General features: G+C 39.8%; 1 protein-coding gene across 1 annotated transcript; it reads left to right on the top strand.

Moving 5' to 3' along the window:
- The first annotated feature begins 472 nt into the window (after positions 1 to 472).
- On the top strand, positions 473 to 15,445 carry LOC139658433 (intestinal mucin-like protein). The gene is made up of 19 exons (XM_071536565.1): positions 473 to 655; positions 856 to 976; positions 3,347 to 3,418; positions 3,632 to 3,870; positions 4,129 to 4,312; positions 4,684 to 4,867; positions 6,405 to 6,583; positions 6,726 to 6,795; positions 6,973 to 7,103; positions 9,233 to 9,267; positions 9,393 to 9,558; positions 9,698 to 9,793; positions 9,953 to 9,993; positions 11,000 to 11,113; positions 12,168 to 12,266; positions 13,057 to 13,185; positions 13,454 to 13,493; positions 14,255 to 14,375; positions 14,948 to 15,445. Exons 1-19 carry the CDS (start codon positions 473 to 475, stop codon positions 15,171 to 15,173), a joined length of 2,430 nt encoding a protein of 809 aa, XP_071392666.1. The 3' UTR covers positions 15,174 to 15,445.
- Positions 15,446 to 17,045: the final 1,600 nt, after the last annotated feature.

Genomic DNA, 17,045 nt, shown 5'->3' with positions numbered 1-17,045 from the left:
AGCTGTAACTTGCAATCAAGAAGTTGGCCTTGTATGTAACAACAAACAACAAGGGCTTCTGCAGCAGTGTTTTGATTATGAGATCAGAGTCAGATGTTGTCAGTGTTTTGTACCTCCTACGCCTACAACAACTACACCACCACCTACTACTTCACCTGTTACTACAACAACACCTAAGACCACAACAACCTCACCTCCTACTAGTACAACAACAACAACAACACCAACTACAACACCTTCTACCACAACAAAATCAACAGCTACACCTCAGCCAACTACAACAATTACTACACCCCCATCTACGACAACACCTAGGACCACAACAACCTCACCTCCTACTAGTACAACAACAACTACAACTACAACACCTTCTACCACAACAGAACCAACAGCTACACCTCAGCCACCTACAACAATTACTACAACCCCATCTACAACACCGATCCCAGTTACTCCAACCTGCCCTGGGAAAATGACTTGTGATTGGTCAGAATGGATCAATCTTGGCAAGCCCACATCTGGCCCTGATGGTGGAGACAATGAATCCATACAGAAGATCATTTCTGCAGGTTATCAAATCTGCTCAGCTCCAGAGGAAGTTGAGTGTAGAGCTGTTGTATATCCAGGTCTTCCCATCTCACAGCTGGGACAAGCTGTAACTTGCAATCAAGAAGTTGGCCTTGTATGTAACAACAAACAACAAGGGCTTCTGCAGCAGTGTTTTGATTATGAGATCAGAGTCAGATGTTGTCAGTGTTTTGTACCTCCTACGCCTACAACAACTACACCACCACCTACTACTTCACCTGTTATTACAACAACACCTAAGACCACAACATCCTCACCTCCTACTAGTACAACAACAACAACAACAACAACAACAACAACAACAACAACAACACCTGCTACCACAACAGAACCAACAACTACACCTCAGCCACCTACTACCACAACCTCACTAACCACCACCACAGTGGTCCCTTCAACAACTGAATTCATTGTATCGACGGCTGGAACATCTCATCCACCTACTGGTCATCAAGTGTGCAAATGCCATTTTAATGGTACAGACTTTCCCATTGGTAAGTGCAGAATACTAAACTTACTTTTAAACAACAGAGGATTTCCAGTTGTGTCACAAATTTAACAACTATGGCTGTCACCATATTTGAGGTCCATTGGAGCACAGGCTCTGCATCACCAGCACGAGAAAAACAAAGATACCTGAAAAAGTTTGTCGTGGTGTGGGTGCTGATCCATTCACTAACATTCTTACAGTGAGTGAGTAGTCTGTTTAAGTAGATTTGTTTTCAAATTTAGGTTTCTGTCTCACAGGAAACTTTTTCTTTAGCCCTAGCCTCTACTCCAAAACACTTTGTGTTGTACGGTAGCTGGTGAAGAGTCACCTTGGTTGAGCTAGCTTACTAGCCAGCTGGTTGATGCTAATTAATGCCAAAACCAGTAGCTTCTACAAGATAGATTAGCTGGTGTGCAAATCAGATGTGTTTACAAGACAGTGATGGTTAGCTGACCAATGATGTGGTTACTCACACACTCTCATTATTTAACATAAAATCGACCATTCATCCATGGCAAAATTATTAGTTCCCAGATAAAAACAATTCAGACTAACCATGTCTGTTGAATTCTATTGAGACAAGTCATAAGTTTAGAAACACAATCACAATTGCCAAAAGCTGAGGACCTCCAATATGGCTGCCAGAAGGTGTCACCTGAAAGCCCTCATGTCATACTCATACTCATGTACAGTATATGTATGAGTATGCTATAGTAGCAACTGGAAAAGAAAACAAACTGAAAGGTTAGGGAAGTTACTGGCAGAGGAAACTTACCTCAGAAATGATCCTGGCGGCTTGTTATTATTTTGGTGTTATTCAGCTGCAAACAAAATTAAATTCCTAATAATTTGTTTAAAAAAAATAAGTCTCTCCTTAAGTGATGAGTCTGATAAGGTAGATTTGTTTCCAAATTTCGGTCTTGTCTTTAGCCCTAGCCATGAATAATTAGTGACAAGTCAAGTTCATTTATAGGATAAGATGATAAAAAAAAATAGGATTTTAGATCTTATTAGATTCAAATTCATGTCCTACATGGTTCTGGATTATATGAAAACCTTGTTGTAAATGCAAAAATGTAATTTGTTCCCGCTAATGTGAAAAATATCAACCATGTTAATGACATTTCTTAGTATGCACTATGCAGTCATTGTATCTCTTCCTGAGGCTGGATACAACAATGTACAGTCCTCAATAATTATTTAGTTCTGGGCTAGCGAGAACCACCAGTGCCCTACCTTTTTCCTTATGCAAGTGAGTGATGCATTGGTAGCTCTGGCTCCAGATTCCATGGCCCCAGATTCATGATTCATGAAGTTTCCCTTGGTCCTAGACTTTACCTCCAAATCCACCTACACATTAGTTTAAAATATTACTAAACAGACTGCACCAATATAGGCAATATTGTAACTGCAGGCCAGAAGTACTTGTTCATCAGCCTTGTGATATAGGCCTAGACAGTGGCCTCTCTCTCTCTCTCTGGTAATAGCAAGCCTTGTTTGAGTTGAGCAGATCAAAGTACTATCCAACAAAGTCCACTTGTAAAAAACATTGTTTTTGCAAGAGAATGAAATTCCCACATATTATATTTTGAGAAGCACCCCTGAGACTTGAGAGGCATCTGAATTCTTTTCAGTAATAGGCTACTAAGGTTTTGTTCAGTTTTTCCATTGCCCCATTCCTATTTATTTAACAATATAGCGTTGGGTGCAGGTGTCAATCTATACATATAACCTGGCTGTACTGAACTTGGCACAATCTAATATTAGCATAAGTGAAGCGTTGGGCTTGATGGACTGATCAGCATCTCCCTCCATCTTTCTTAGGTTCCATAATCTACAATGTGTCCGACCATGATGGCTGGTGTTTCATAGGTTACTGCAAGGTTACTGAGACCTGTCAAGTAGTGGTCGAGCCCTACCACTGCCCTATACCTACCACAACAGCTCCTTCTACAACTGAGACAACACAAACCCCCACCACCACCAAACCTACCACCACACCGTCACCTATAGAGTGTATTGAAGTGAATCCTCCAAGACGGGTACTTACTCTTAGATGTATTCTGTGTATTTTAGGTGTATTTTACTTTGTTAAGAAATTTGTTCACTCTACATCCCAGATCCCAGATCCCAGTTTTTTGTGTAATCATGATGTATTCTCCTCATAGGATGGTGAAATTTGGAAGGAAAGCAAGTGTGTTACAGGAATATGTCGTCATGGAGAGGTATCCTATAACCACACATACTGTGCACCTGTGGTGCCTGTAGTGTGTGAAAACAACTTTCCTCCTATCAAAGTCTTTGATGAGTCTGGATGCTGCTTCCAGTACCAATGCCAATGTAAGTCTGACCTGAAGCAAATCCTCAGGAATCAAGATGCAACAGCATCTTGAATCTGGACTTTGTTTCATTTGACTTTTGATATCTATTTATGTATTTTGAACTACTGACACCATGTATCGTTTGATGAAAATATCATTGGAAACTTGATCTTATGTAAACAATATGTGGTGTTTGTATTAATATTTATTTGAATATCTGTTGTGTATGAAGGTATCTGCTATGGTTGGGGAGACCCCCACTATGTCACCTTTGATGGTACCTACTACAGTTTTCAAGGCAACTGTTCCTACTGGCTGGTGAAAGAGATCCTGCCCAAATACAACTTCAGTGTTATGATTGACAACTACTACTGTGGTGCACCTGATGGCCTGTCCTGTCCTCAGTCTCTCACCATCTTCTACCAGAGCTACAAGATCTTCATTACCCAGAATGGCAATTTCACAAATCTGGTAATTGAGTTGCATTATTAACCCTCAACCATCATTAACCCTTTTTACCTATAGGTCTTTTAACCCTAACAACTTTTTAACTGTATCCCTCCAAACACAGCAACTAGTTTGGACTTGTACCCATACGCAACCTGATCCTAGTCTGTAATACTGTCTATAGAGTAGCTTTGATACTATCTCAGTAGATGCAGTGAACTGCACAAATCACTTTAGTTAGAAAGTTCTTTGACATTTATATCATAATGGTTCTTGTTTTAGATTTATGTGAATGACAAGCGTGTGGATCCTACATACGAGAATAATGACTTCCGTGTCACCACCAATGGTATCGAGACACTGCTGGTCATCCCAGCCATCCATGCCACAATCACCTTCTCTGGGCTCCACTTCAGCATCTACCTGCCCTATGACGAATTCAGAGGCAACACTGAGGGACAGTGTGGTCAGTCGAGCTGTTCACAGAAATTATGAACATCTTATCCTTCCTAGGAACATAAGGAACTAGTGTCTCTTGTCCCATTACATCAGCATCTATATGTTATCTATATTGCAAGATTTTGAACATATGCTGAACCATAGCAAAATCAATGCGTATTGTTTATTAGTGGAATATTTTGTGCTAGAAATAATGCATGTTCGATAACAGCCTATCATTTCCAGGGTTCTGCTAATGCTAAAGATTGTAATTTCCTAGAATTAAAAAAACAATTTACAACAAATTGACCTGTTGCATGATTCTATAGATTATCTGTTTTTGTGTTTTTAGAGCTCTTCAGGTATTCCATGATCTCACTCATAATGTGTGTCCTCTAGGAACATGTGACAACAACCGGAAAGATGACTGCATGTTGCCCAGTGGCAAAATTGATCCATCATGTCCTAACATGGCACACGAGTGGCACGTTAACAACACTCACTGTGAACCACCAGTTCACCCCCCAACGCCCCCTGTGCCTGTTCCCTGCAAGGCAACCATCTGTGAGATCATCAAAAGCAGGTATGAGGAGAAGGGAATATATGTGTCAGTGTTGAATATATACCTCAATATATCATTTGATAACTTTGATAGCATAGTATAATTGCTGTAGAAAACTGAGGCAGCTGGGGTGGAAATTGGTTTATTCTATGTTGCTTTCTAAAGGGCTTATTCATAAAACCTGCCGACAGGTTTAGCGTGACATTAGGGGCTGTCAGGGTACTGTCCTGGTAGAGTGTTTTCTCATTCATAAATGTGAAATAACATTCCGTTATTAGAAACATGTATTAAACATGTTTAATAAATATGACTCAACTCGACTTTGCAATCATGAATTACTCTGATTGCAGTTTTAAAAACCAATTGCGATCTGGTATGATTCAATTTATCATGGCCAACATTGCAACTGCAGCAGTAGGCGTGCATTAAGAAGGTGGTTTTCTCTGACATATCTATACGGTCCATTGTACTGACACACATGCATGTGTGTTAAATATGTAAAGATCGATTATCACTCCGACACGGTATTCACATGTGTGGTAAATTTATGAATTGGGTAAAATTACCTGGTTGCAAATTTTGTGGACCATTATTATATTACTGCAGAGTTTAGAAATGAGCCCACAAGAATGAAACACTTGAAAACTCTTGTAAAGTGGTTCTCAATCCTGGTCCTCATAACTGAAAGCCTTGCTGGTTTTCATTCTAGCCATCTAATCAGGGACTGATTTACACCTGGGACGTCAGGTGAACACAATTGTGTATTCGGTAGGATAGAAAACCAGCAGTACTCTTGGCCCCAAGGACCAGGATTGAGAAGCGCTGTCAGACTTAGGGCGTAAATGTTCTTGGGTCTGGAAAAAAACCCTTCAAACAAAGTTGGTGTTAAACGTCTTAAAGGATAAGGCTGGAGTTTTTTAATGCATTGCTTACCGTCAACAAATCCTATGAAAATAACAAAATCAGCAATGATTTGGTTTTGGTTCATCAAAGAGCCATGCCGTTGCTCTGGGCAACATATTTCATCATCAAGATGCACAGGGCCAGCCGACTTTTTCCTCAAACAACTTAATAATCCGGCTGTAAACACGTTTGCCATCTCAGGAAAGTAGTTCCGTAGCACCGAAAATAGTCCCCGGCGTAATGAAGAATTTGTTCCCATTTGAATTTGATTTGGTAATAACTACAACAGCCTGACTTTTCATGGTAACAGCGATTTTTAAAATTGAAACTATGTCTTTGTGAGCTGTATTTCAAGGTTTTTAGCTTACAGTTGGAGCCAATGACTTCCGGGTTGACGGCTAAAAACGATACGTGGGAAGTCAGAAAGTAACGGGAGTAGAGCAAACACATTGTTGATTTTGTTATTTTCATAGGATTTGTTGACGGTAAGCAATGCATTAAAAAACACCAGCCTTATCCTTTAAGAGGGCCTTGAAACTGACCTGACAAGAGGCACATAAATCAGTTCATTCACTTCTCCGAGCTTAATAATGAGTATTGATGTATCCAGTTTGTGTCTACTCTCCATACTGACTGAGAATCACATCTTCCCCAGTGTGTTTGAGGCTTGCCACAAGGTGATTGACTACGAGCCATTCATTTTGGCTTGTGAGTTTGATGTGTGCCACATGCACATTGACATCATCGGCTGCACCAGCTTACAGACCTATGCTGACGCCTGTGCTGTAGCTGGAGTATGTGTTGACTGGAGGAACGCCACTAATGGAGTCTGTGGTATGCAATGAAAATATTTAATGTTAACAACAAGCATTATTACCTACTCTCACAATTCTACAACTGCATCACTTGAATTTCCATTGCTTATTAACAATGCCATAAAAAAGCCACGGTTTATGCTCTTTTCTTGTCTGCATAGAATATAAATGCCAGAGTCCTAAAGTATATGAAGCCTGTGGTCCTATGGTGGAGCCTACCTGTAATCTCAGGTACTATAATTCTAGTACTATAAACAAAATAAGTATTGTGAGTGGCCTTAATGATGAATCAGCGATCGTTCATTCTCTTATTCACTTATAACGGTGGAGTGGAATCCTGGATTGAGGATTTCAAATGGCTCTGCCTCTGTAGTGTGACCCTGACCCTGTGTGCTATTGTGTCTGCAGGTACAATCAGAAGTTCATCTATGCCGTCAATGAGTTCAGTGCCATGACAGATGTGAAGCTGGAGGGTTGCTACTGCCCACCAAACACCACTCTGCTCAGTGCCAACTCCAATAAATGCCTGAACGGCTGTGGTAAGAGACACAGGCAGATAGCAGTATGGCAAAAGCTGTGTTAAAAGTAAAGATATCCCATTGGTTACCTTTGAATATCATCAAAAATTACATAATGTTATGTGCATTCATCGATGTTTGAATGGGATTATATGCTGGAGTATGTACAATTGTATCCCATACAAAAAGCAATTTAGCTGTCTGCTTACATAGTACAAGCACATCCAGCAGCTTCCTATAGCTGCTGGACTGAGGCTCCATGTCTGAGGTAATACTACATTTATCCACAAGGGGGAGCAAAGCCGCTAGTATGGAAAATGAAAGTACTACATATTATCTGGAGCATTGACATGTGAGGATAGTGTTTAAAATGGCTACTGTAGAGGAATGTGTACATTCATACTTTCTATATATCCGCCAAAAGAAAAAGTTGACAATACAATAATAACAACAATAATAATAATCACTTTATTTCAAAAGCACTTTTTGAAACAGAGGTACCAAGTGCCTTACAGAAGAAATGATAAAACAGGTACACTAATTAAAAAGGAAAGTAAAAGAAAATAAATGAAATAGACATTCATAAAGGAATACAAGCCAAATGATAAAACAGAGATGAGTAATAGAAAGCAGTAATAAAAACATCAAAACAATTAAGAAAAGGCAATCATATAAAAGTGCGTCTTTAAGATCAGATTTCTCAGGCAGATTGTTCCACAGTACAGGTGCTCTAAATGAGAAGTTAGTTTTCAGTTTGGACAGTGGAACGACTAGCGAGAGAACTGCAACAGTCTAAGTGGGTTGAAATAAAAGCATGAATCACCTTCTCAAGGTCTGCAAATGATAAGAATGACCTTATTTTAGAAATGGTTCTCAACTGGAGGAAGCACGCCTGAACAATTTTCTTGACGTGGTTCTTAAAGAGCAGATCTGGATCAAACAGAACACCCAGATTTCTAGCAGTCGATGTAACATTATTTGATACGCTGCCAAGGTGATGCTGACGCTGGCTGATGGCGTTTGGGGGGCCAAATAAAACAACCTCAGATTTACCCTCATTAAGCTGGAGAAATGTTTGGGACATCCAGCATTTTATGTCAGGAAGATAATCTCAGATCAGCCAGTGTCACCGGCCGCCATTATCATTTTTTTTTACATAGGAAATTACTTCTTCATTGGTAGTTGTTCATTCAGCAGTAATTGTGCGTTGCATGCTTTGAGTATGTGACAGGCCTTACAGTGATTTTAAATACAGAGTACAGAGTTGATAGCACTTTGGTTGTACTTGTAACTTGCCTTTAATTCATATTCTATATTCTTTTTCACTGCCTCAAATAACCTTGAAAGAATTTTCAAGGGTGAAAAAGTATTGTTCTGTTATCATAAAGTTAGTTCATAAAACATTGTGATGGTATTTTATATGCCTACACTTTTCTTTTCTTTTTTTTTTTGTTATTGTTTTTTTATTGAATATCAACATTTTTACTGTTGGTTGAATACCTTCGGAAGGCAATGTACATTTTTATACACGAGCTGTTTGACTGGTGAGCCGCTCCTCTTCAGCATATGCATGGAATAGGATCATATGGGCTAATGTCTAAGTGGGAAGTGTCAGATACAGCATCTCCATGATTGAGAGAGAGAGAGACAGGCTGTTAAAAGCAGAATAACCACCAAAATTGTAGCTGTCTGCAAGATTTACTGAACCACCAGAATATCTAAAAATTAGACAATTCTATATCCCATTTTGTCCCCATGATCATTGCTGATTATTTTGGGCAGCCTTTGCTTATTCGAAGAAGCAACCTTACTGGCCTGAGGTCGACTATATTCTGCAACATTGACCAAGTGTTCAAATGGACATTTAACCTTGGGCTAGTCCAGAGTATAGTGCCACAGCAATGGGGTAACCGAGACTGTTAGACCAGGTTTGATGATAAACCTATGATAAGAATATGCGGTGTGAAAATAATCAGAATTGTATACATTTATATAGTTTGAAAACAAAGTTACAAAGTGCTAAAAAACATAAAATCAACAATAGCAGTGCCAAAAACAGGTCTAAAAAATGAGTTTTAAGATTATATATTTACATTTAGCATTTAGTAGCCTGACTTAATGTCTTAATATTTTGTCTCTTTTTCCAATAGATTTCTGTCTGTTACCAAATGGAATATTGAAGAAGGTAAATTATTTTGCCTTTTCTGAATAACTAGGTATAACCAAATCACTTTGCTAATAACCACTGGTGTGATATGTGGCTTGACTCATGTTCAACAACAAATATTGTGTCCTGCTGTGTGTCCTCAGCCCAATGAGATGTGGACAAGTGGCTGTGACGAGTGTATATGTGATGAACAACTGCAAGTCATCTGCCGTAGTCGTCCCTGTCCAACACTGGCACCCCTCAGCTGTGACCATGAAGGTCAGGTCAAGGTTAAATCCACCACAGGCTGCTGTCCAACGGAGAAGTGTGGTGAGTCCTAAGTATATACTATAATCATGGTTTTCATTCTCAATATACTATGTATTTAACAGGACAACAAGCACTTAAGTCCTTATTTTAGTAGTGCCACCATTCCCTCCTTCATTCATCCATTTGTGTCTTCTAACAGAGTGTGATGTGAAGCAGTGCCCTGAAGTGCCCCCCTGTCCTATTGGTTTTACTGTAATCACTACTATGGGAGTCTGCTGCCTCAATCATACCTGTGGTGAGTGTACAGAGTGTGTATGTATATGTGTGTGTGTGTGTGGGGGGGGGGGGGGGTGAGTGCTATTGTAACTGCATATGAATCCATGTGGTTCCATTTGACTACCATGAAGCACCTTTCTAATACATTAATTGATCAGGATTACTGTTTCCTTCACAGTTAAAAAGGATGTATGCGTTGCCAACCACCATGAATATCAGGTGAGAATTCAGACCCACCAAGTCAAAATAAAACTGATATGGAGTGAGTAGAATTCAATACAATAGAATAATTAAATGGCTTTATTTAATCTATTTTATTTTAAGTCTTGTCCCCCTGCTGTCACAGTAGCCAGCCACAAGACACATATGCAGACATACTGTATGTGTAGGGTGGGTGCAAGGGTGGAAATAACTAAAAACATCATGTATGAAGTAATTTTGCTTAAAGTGATAATAAGCGAGATTCTGCTTTTCTTCATTTTGGCGACACCATCGTAATGAGTTTGCCTTGGTGTTTTGCACTCATTCTAGGCACTGGCCCAACATAATTCATAAAGAATACTCAATGTAGACTGTGGCTAATAGCGAAACCAACCAGTTCCAAAGAAAAAGAGGCAATTTTCAGCTTGGAAAGGCAATGCTGGTGTTTTTCCCGGGAATGTCCTACCTGATACCAGATGTTCAGAACAGCAAATGTAAAATCTTTTATAAACTGGTTGAATTGCTATTGTATGGTATCGCTCGGCAATAAAGAGTAGCAAAGCGGGCATTTATTTATATGAAAAACTTTTGGATTATTACACTTTTACACTTTTTGTAGGCTCTCCATAAGCATCAGAAACATCCATAAATTGTGTTGAATGCTTTGTTTATGCACTTTCTTACTAAGTTTTTTCTTTTAATTAAATTTTAGCTTTTTGTACTCTTGTCCTTTTTGCATTGCATTGGAAAGATCATATGTAACAATCTCTGCTTTTTTTAAGTAACGTTTGCTCCATTTGAAATTAGTTACTTGTTACTTTTACATAAGTAGATGTTGACACCAGTAATCTTACTTCTATTTAAGTCAAATTTCACCAGAGTAAGTACTTCTACTTAATATTTTAGTCCTCTTTCTACCTCTTGCCACAGGATAGCATTTCTTGAAAAGTGTAGAGATCTTCATTATAGTGTGTACAGTGAGCATACATTGACTGGGCTGACCTCCCCAACCCTGGCTGTTTAGGTTGGAGACCTGGTACCCATGAGCCCATGTGAGAAGTGCATTTGTACTGGTGATGCTAGCCATCTATACACAGTAGAATGCAAACCTTTACCATGTGACACACACTGCCCTCTGGTAAGAGAAATCTCTCTCTCTCTCTCTCTCTCTCTCTCACTCACTCACTCACTCACTCACCCATTCATTCATTCATTCATTCATTCATTCACACACTGACATACTGCTGCATTGACTAACGTATGGGAAATACTGCGTCTCTCTTTCCGCCTTTCTCTGTGGAGCGAGTCCGATTGTGTACATCACGGATGGTGTCTCTTTCTCAGATGGATGGAAAAATTTAAAATTATGAAAATGCCCGCCCAGGTAAAGCCTATGTGTGGGAAACACTGAAATGATCTCCGATTTGAACGCACGAGCGCTCAATTTTATCCCGTGATTGGAGCTCAATTACTGTAGGAGCCAAGCCTATATTAGAGATTTTTTTCTGTTTTTCCTGTACTTGCCTTGCACAAATAGAATTAATACTTTTAGTATTGAAATACTTACCCGTCATATCCTTTCTTAGCTTTACTCTAAATACAGTCTTAATATCTGTCATTACCAGCAGAGAGCATCTACCAGACATGCAGTATTTCATACACTTACCTAAGTTAGCCTGTTTTCACCTAAATTGTACTTGCTCCTGGTAAAATCAGATTTGATCGTACGACCATTCTATAAATGAGGCCCGATTATCATATCTTGAACCAGAGAGGAGGAACTAATCAGTGAAAGCACCTGGTTTGGTTGGAATGAAAACCTGCATACTCTCAGCACTCCATGGCACATAGTTCCCTATCCCTGCTTTAAAGGGTTAATCCCTAACCTAAACCTAATTCTAAACACAAGTCACAATTCTAAATGAATCCCTTAAAGCAGTGAGAAGTTGCACATTGTCCTCACTTTGGATTTTCTTCATCTTTCTATTTTTGTGTGGACATTTAGTCCTCATAAGTCTCTCTCTCTCTCTCTCTCTCTCTCTCTCTCTCTCTCTCTCTCTCTCTCTCTCTCTCTGTGTCTTTCTCTCGCCTCCATATCCTGTCCTTTATGTACTTTCTGTTGGTTAAATAATGTGTATGACTTGGTTGTGTGTATACTAAATTTGTGCGTGTGCATTTGTGTGTGTGTCCAGGGTTATGAGTACAAGACCATCCCTGGCCAATGCTGTGGAACGTGTGTCCAAACCAGCTGCATTGTCATGCTACCAAACAATGTCACACACACCTTTAAGGTTGGTATACATATGTGTATGTGTTTGTGTGTCTGCGTGCAAGTGTGTGTGTGAGAGAGAGATGGAGAGAGAGAGAGAGAGAAGGGAAATTGCATCACTACATCGCTACAATGTACCATATAAATGGAACTCATAGAACCATAACTTGCTGCTGTTTAGCCACAGTAGCAGCTAATGGGGGTCCTATCGAATAAAACAATGAACCAACATCACTTTGAATTAGAAGTTTTGGTCCCCTGCAATGATTTTAAAGCAATGATATCTCACATTTTCTATGATGTTTGCGACTGCTTTTTATGACCCTCTACCATGGTACATGGGTTGTCGTCACGGTGTCTGTCTGCCCGTCTGTGTGTAGACACATTCTTGTGGACATAATAACTCAAGAACAATACATGGTAGAAACTGCATTCCTACACCACAGGTACCCCCTGCATAATTTAGCACACTTTGACAAAACTGATTCTTAATCCTTAAGATGTGGAACTCATATTAATACTATCCATGTGCTACGTGAAGGCAAGTATGTTGACAAATATTTGCATTTATTAGCTTAATTTATATTAAAAAAAATGTATTCTGCTGACTGTGTGACTGGATTATATTGTAGATTTTTATGAATGTTTATGAATGTTTTTTCATTCTCAGGTGAAAAATAAATCTCCATCTCAATGAGACTGGCTAATTAAATAAAGGTTAAATGAAAGTGCATGGGTGCATGTAATGATTGTAATTATAAGCCTTGTTTCTGTGGAAGTTGAATGAAGTTGTTGTGGTTCGTCTTGTTCAGCCTGGCAGCATCTGGAGTCCCCCTGGAAACCCCTGTGTGAACTATGAGTGTATGAAGATTCAAAATCAGTTTGTCACCATCGAAGCCAAGACTCTATGTCCTTCCTACGACCCTAAGGAATGCATACCTGTAGGCAAACACACACACACACACACACACACACACACACACATGTAAAACACAGATTATGACAGATAATGAGGTTATTGTTTGAGGAAAAGGGGTGGAGCAGTAAAAGACTTTGCAAATGTACTGGTGAATATGAGCTATAGCGATGTGAGCATACTGCCACCTAGTGCAAAAAGTGATCCCTTACACAAATGCCTTGCTAATGCAACATCAGTAAGAGAATGTGATGTGAATAATAATGTTTGATATGTTCTGGATCTGTCTGAAGGGAACGGAGACCTTGGCTCCAGATGGATGCTGCCATACCTGTACGTATCGCTTCCATTAGTATTTCAGAACTGTGGATTATTTACTGTAATAGTTGGCAGGAATTTGCAGGATTAGCACTAACCATACATTTCAACACAGTTTGATGCAGGAAGCTCTCTTCAAGCTCTTCATTTTGAGCATCACAATACATAATACAGATCGGGAGATAATCAACAATAAATGACTCGGATCGGATCAGAGATAAAAAACAAATCCCTAGCCCCAACTAATTTGTGTGACGGACTAACCCCTATAAAAAGAGAAATAACATTAGAGCAGATAATGAGTATGTGCATAAAAGCGTGTTCCAAGCATTCCACCAAAGGACCAGTGAGTCCAGTCAAGCAGTGCCCAGGAATTGGCCGGTCAGCCTGATTAGGGGTAAAATCCTGTAGTTCATTTCAAGGAGACGCGCATATTCAGCTATTTCTAGTGTGTTCTTACCTGGTATGAACACCAGAGAAGGTGTGAGCAACTTCTGTTCACGTGACTTTCGTTATAAGGCCTGGTTTGCTTATAACCGGGCAGTTTGAACCTAAATAAACAACATACAAAAATGCAGCAAAATAAACTTTTTCACTATGGTTCAGACCAGAGAAAACCAACCGCAGGTGTGATCTCACTCTAAAAGATAAAGCTGTCCCACAAACGTATAGATTTTTTTGAAGAGCCCTTGTCTATGAGAGTCTATGATCAGTAAATCAAGTCAATTGTGGTATTCCCTTTCAACTTTCTCCTGCTTTTCTCCTGATTGGTCCAGGCATTCGGCCAGATCGATGCAACGTGACCACTACTGGGGTTTACCTGGAGAACAAGGGCTGCCGTGCAAAAGAGCTGGTTAACATCACCTCCTGTGCTGGAGCCTGTGACACCTTTACTCTGTGAGTTCCTCTTCAGATGACACAGCCATAAGCCTCTCCTTTTCTGTTTCATCAGTGCCATGAAAAAGTCTTGCATCTTCAATAGTTGTTTTTTTTAATGTTCCTTTCTTAACTGAAATTTGCTTGTGACATTTTCCCCCATGACTAGAATTTTTTCATGACCTTTCAAACGGAAACTATTTTTTGACTGAAATCATAAAATTCCAAATGTCATTGAAAAATAATGATAAAAAGAAACAATTCTCAATTCCTGAAAAGTTGACTTCTAGGAGGAACAAGGTTTGTGCCAGATGCTGACCTCCTATAATACGTTTTTATACTTTGTTGCTCTATAATCCTAAATTTCACAAATGTCTTCCGTCACCACAAATGTCACCATTCTCCTTTTCTCATCTTTCACCTCCCTCTGCTCTTGTCCATCCTCCCTGCCTTGCTCACTTTCTCATCTTCCTACCTCTCCTCATCCTCTTTTTTGCTCTTCCCTCCCAACCCTCTCCTTGGTCTCTTCTCATTTTCATGCGCCCCAACTGTATTTATTGTCTATCCTTACTTGTTTTCTTCTCCTCCCTTAGCTACTCTTTTAGGATGAATTCCTTGGAGCACTCCTGCTCCTGCTGTCAGGAATTAGCCACGTCCCAACGCCAGATCCAACTCTCCTGTCCCGATGGCACTGAGATAACCCACACCTACACCCACATCGATAAATGTGGGTGCCTTAAAACAGAGTGCACCGTGATTGGCCGTGGTGAAATGGCAGCCACTCCCTCCAGCTTGAAGTCGCGCCGACGCAGGAGATGAAGCAACAGTAAAGAAAATGACGAGATGCAGTGACCACAGCCACTCATGCAGTGGCAATTAACTTATAGAACCATAACTTAACTAATGGTTATAATTGAATCGCATGACCTTAGTAGGCAGTGTAAACTTTAAACTGTCATCTGCATAGATTAATCCTCTATTTATGTCTAACCTTACTGTGGAATAATGTATTAGATTACAATAGTTACTTTTAGCTTGTTTGGTTTACACAACCATGTAGAACTCTCACTAATAAAACTCCTGGCTACAGGCTAAGCATGTCCATTCCTGTCCTTGGTTTATTGCTGCAACTGTGTGTGTGTGACTGTGTGTGCCTGATTGTTGCTATGCTAGCTGCACAATTTCACATTCTTTTCAACCTTAGCTCTAAATACTGTAGATTAAGTAGTCATCATTCATTTTTTGTAATACAAATATATGAAGCGGATGGAGCTCATCCTCTAGACCTTAGGATACTGTTCAAATTAGGTATAACTGTAGCTCTAATCATATTACATTTTTATCCTAATTCCTAATTTTATTTTTATTTTGTGATACTGTACAAATGCCATAAGTAGCATTTGCCTAGTAGAGGCTTAGAGGAGGGGATTGTCCTCTAACCCAGCTTTAGGTCACAATTCTGTGAGCATTAACAGTCCTTCCACCTAAAGAAATCTAGTTGGTATGGCTGGGGTCGGACTCATTTTATGGGAAAAGAACAGCATTTGTCCTGTAGAGTGACTGCCACTCATACAAAGTCTGGGTATGCTATGCTAGTTTTACCAGCATATTTTAGGTTGCAAGACCCATCCTTCCAGTTGGGTTAGAGCTAGAGCTTTAGGCAGACATTGATACTACAGCTATATGTCTACCTACCATACCTCATTGTTGATGATCGAGAAATTAGTAAATTTAAATGTGTTGAGGTTAGCTCATACACACACATAATGACCTTTAACCTCACTGTTTACTTGAGAACAAGTCTTGCATTAACCGTCCTTTGAGAAAGCCATGCCTCAGGTAAAAACACCAATTCCAGGTTGCTCTGTTGTCTATTTAATGAGGTTAATTTTTAACCACTGAATTCAATCAGTCTGATTTGTAGATAAACCTGCATATTCTTTTAGTCCAGATAGTAGTACTGGGTAACACTTCATCTGCCATCTAGGAACACAGTAGACATACACAGGTGCTTGAAGACATAAAATGGTTGCTGAGCCATTTCATTGAATTAGCCAGGTTTTAGTAATGGAACGTGTTTATTCATTCTTAAAGGTGCCATGTGTGAACCCACCTCCACCATGACCTCTGGTAACACATTCAGCCATGGCCCATGAGTCATCAGGATGTGTGAGACGCCTAACACCTCCCTGCTTACAGATTGTGGCCATATCCTGAATCCAGTTTACTCCCCAGCCCAGAGTGTTTGCCTAGGATTTGGGAGATAAAGGTCTTATAGAAAGAGCAAGGTAAAGCTGTGATGATAGAGCAATCAAACGCACCACCCGGGAGCCAAGGGAGAAAGAGAGTAGGAGACAAACATTCCCAGTGTGACAGAATGCCTTTGGGCAAGGCGGTACCACACAGCACACAGCCCCAGGTCAAAGTCACAGACTGATGGGTGGGGAGAACAGGTATTCTTAGGAGTCTTGGTAAATATCAATGTTTAATTAATGTAACATTTATCTAGCCAGATACGTCAATTTGATTTGATTGCCTAAGTAAAAGCACGTAAGGAACTGAGCATAGTCTGTGGGAAGAAGGGACATATTCAGCTCACCCACTATACTACTGTGGTGAAAATCTCATATAGGTAACAGCACTGGCAATTAGCTGCTCAGAAATTGTTGCAGTATGAAAAAATCAAACTCC

Source organism: Centroberyx affinis, unplaced genomic scaffold, assembly GCF_046629955.1.
Source record: "Centroberyx affinis isolate AG114_WGS23_722 - 3 ecotype Tasmania unplaced genomic scaffold, CSIRO-AGI_Caff_v1 ptg002901l_1, whole genome shotgun sequence".
Taxonomy (NCBI): Eukaryota; Metazoa; Chordata; class Actinopteri; order Beryciformes; family Berycidae; genus Centroberyx; species Centroberyx affinis.
This window is presented reverse-complemented; position numbering and strand designations above follow the sequence as displayed.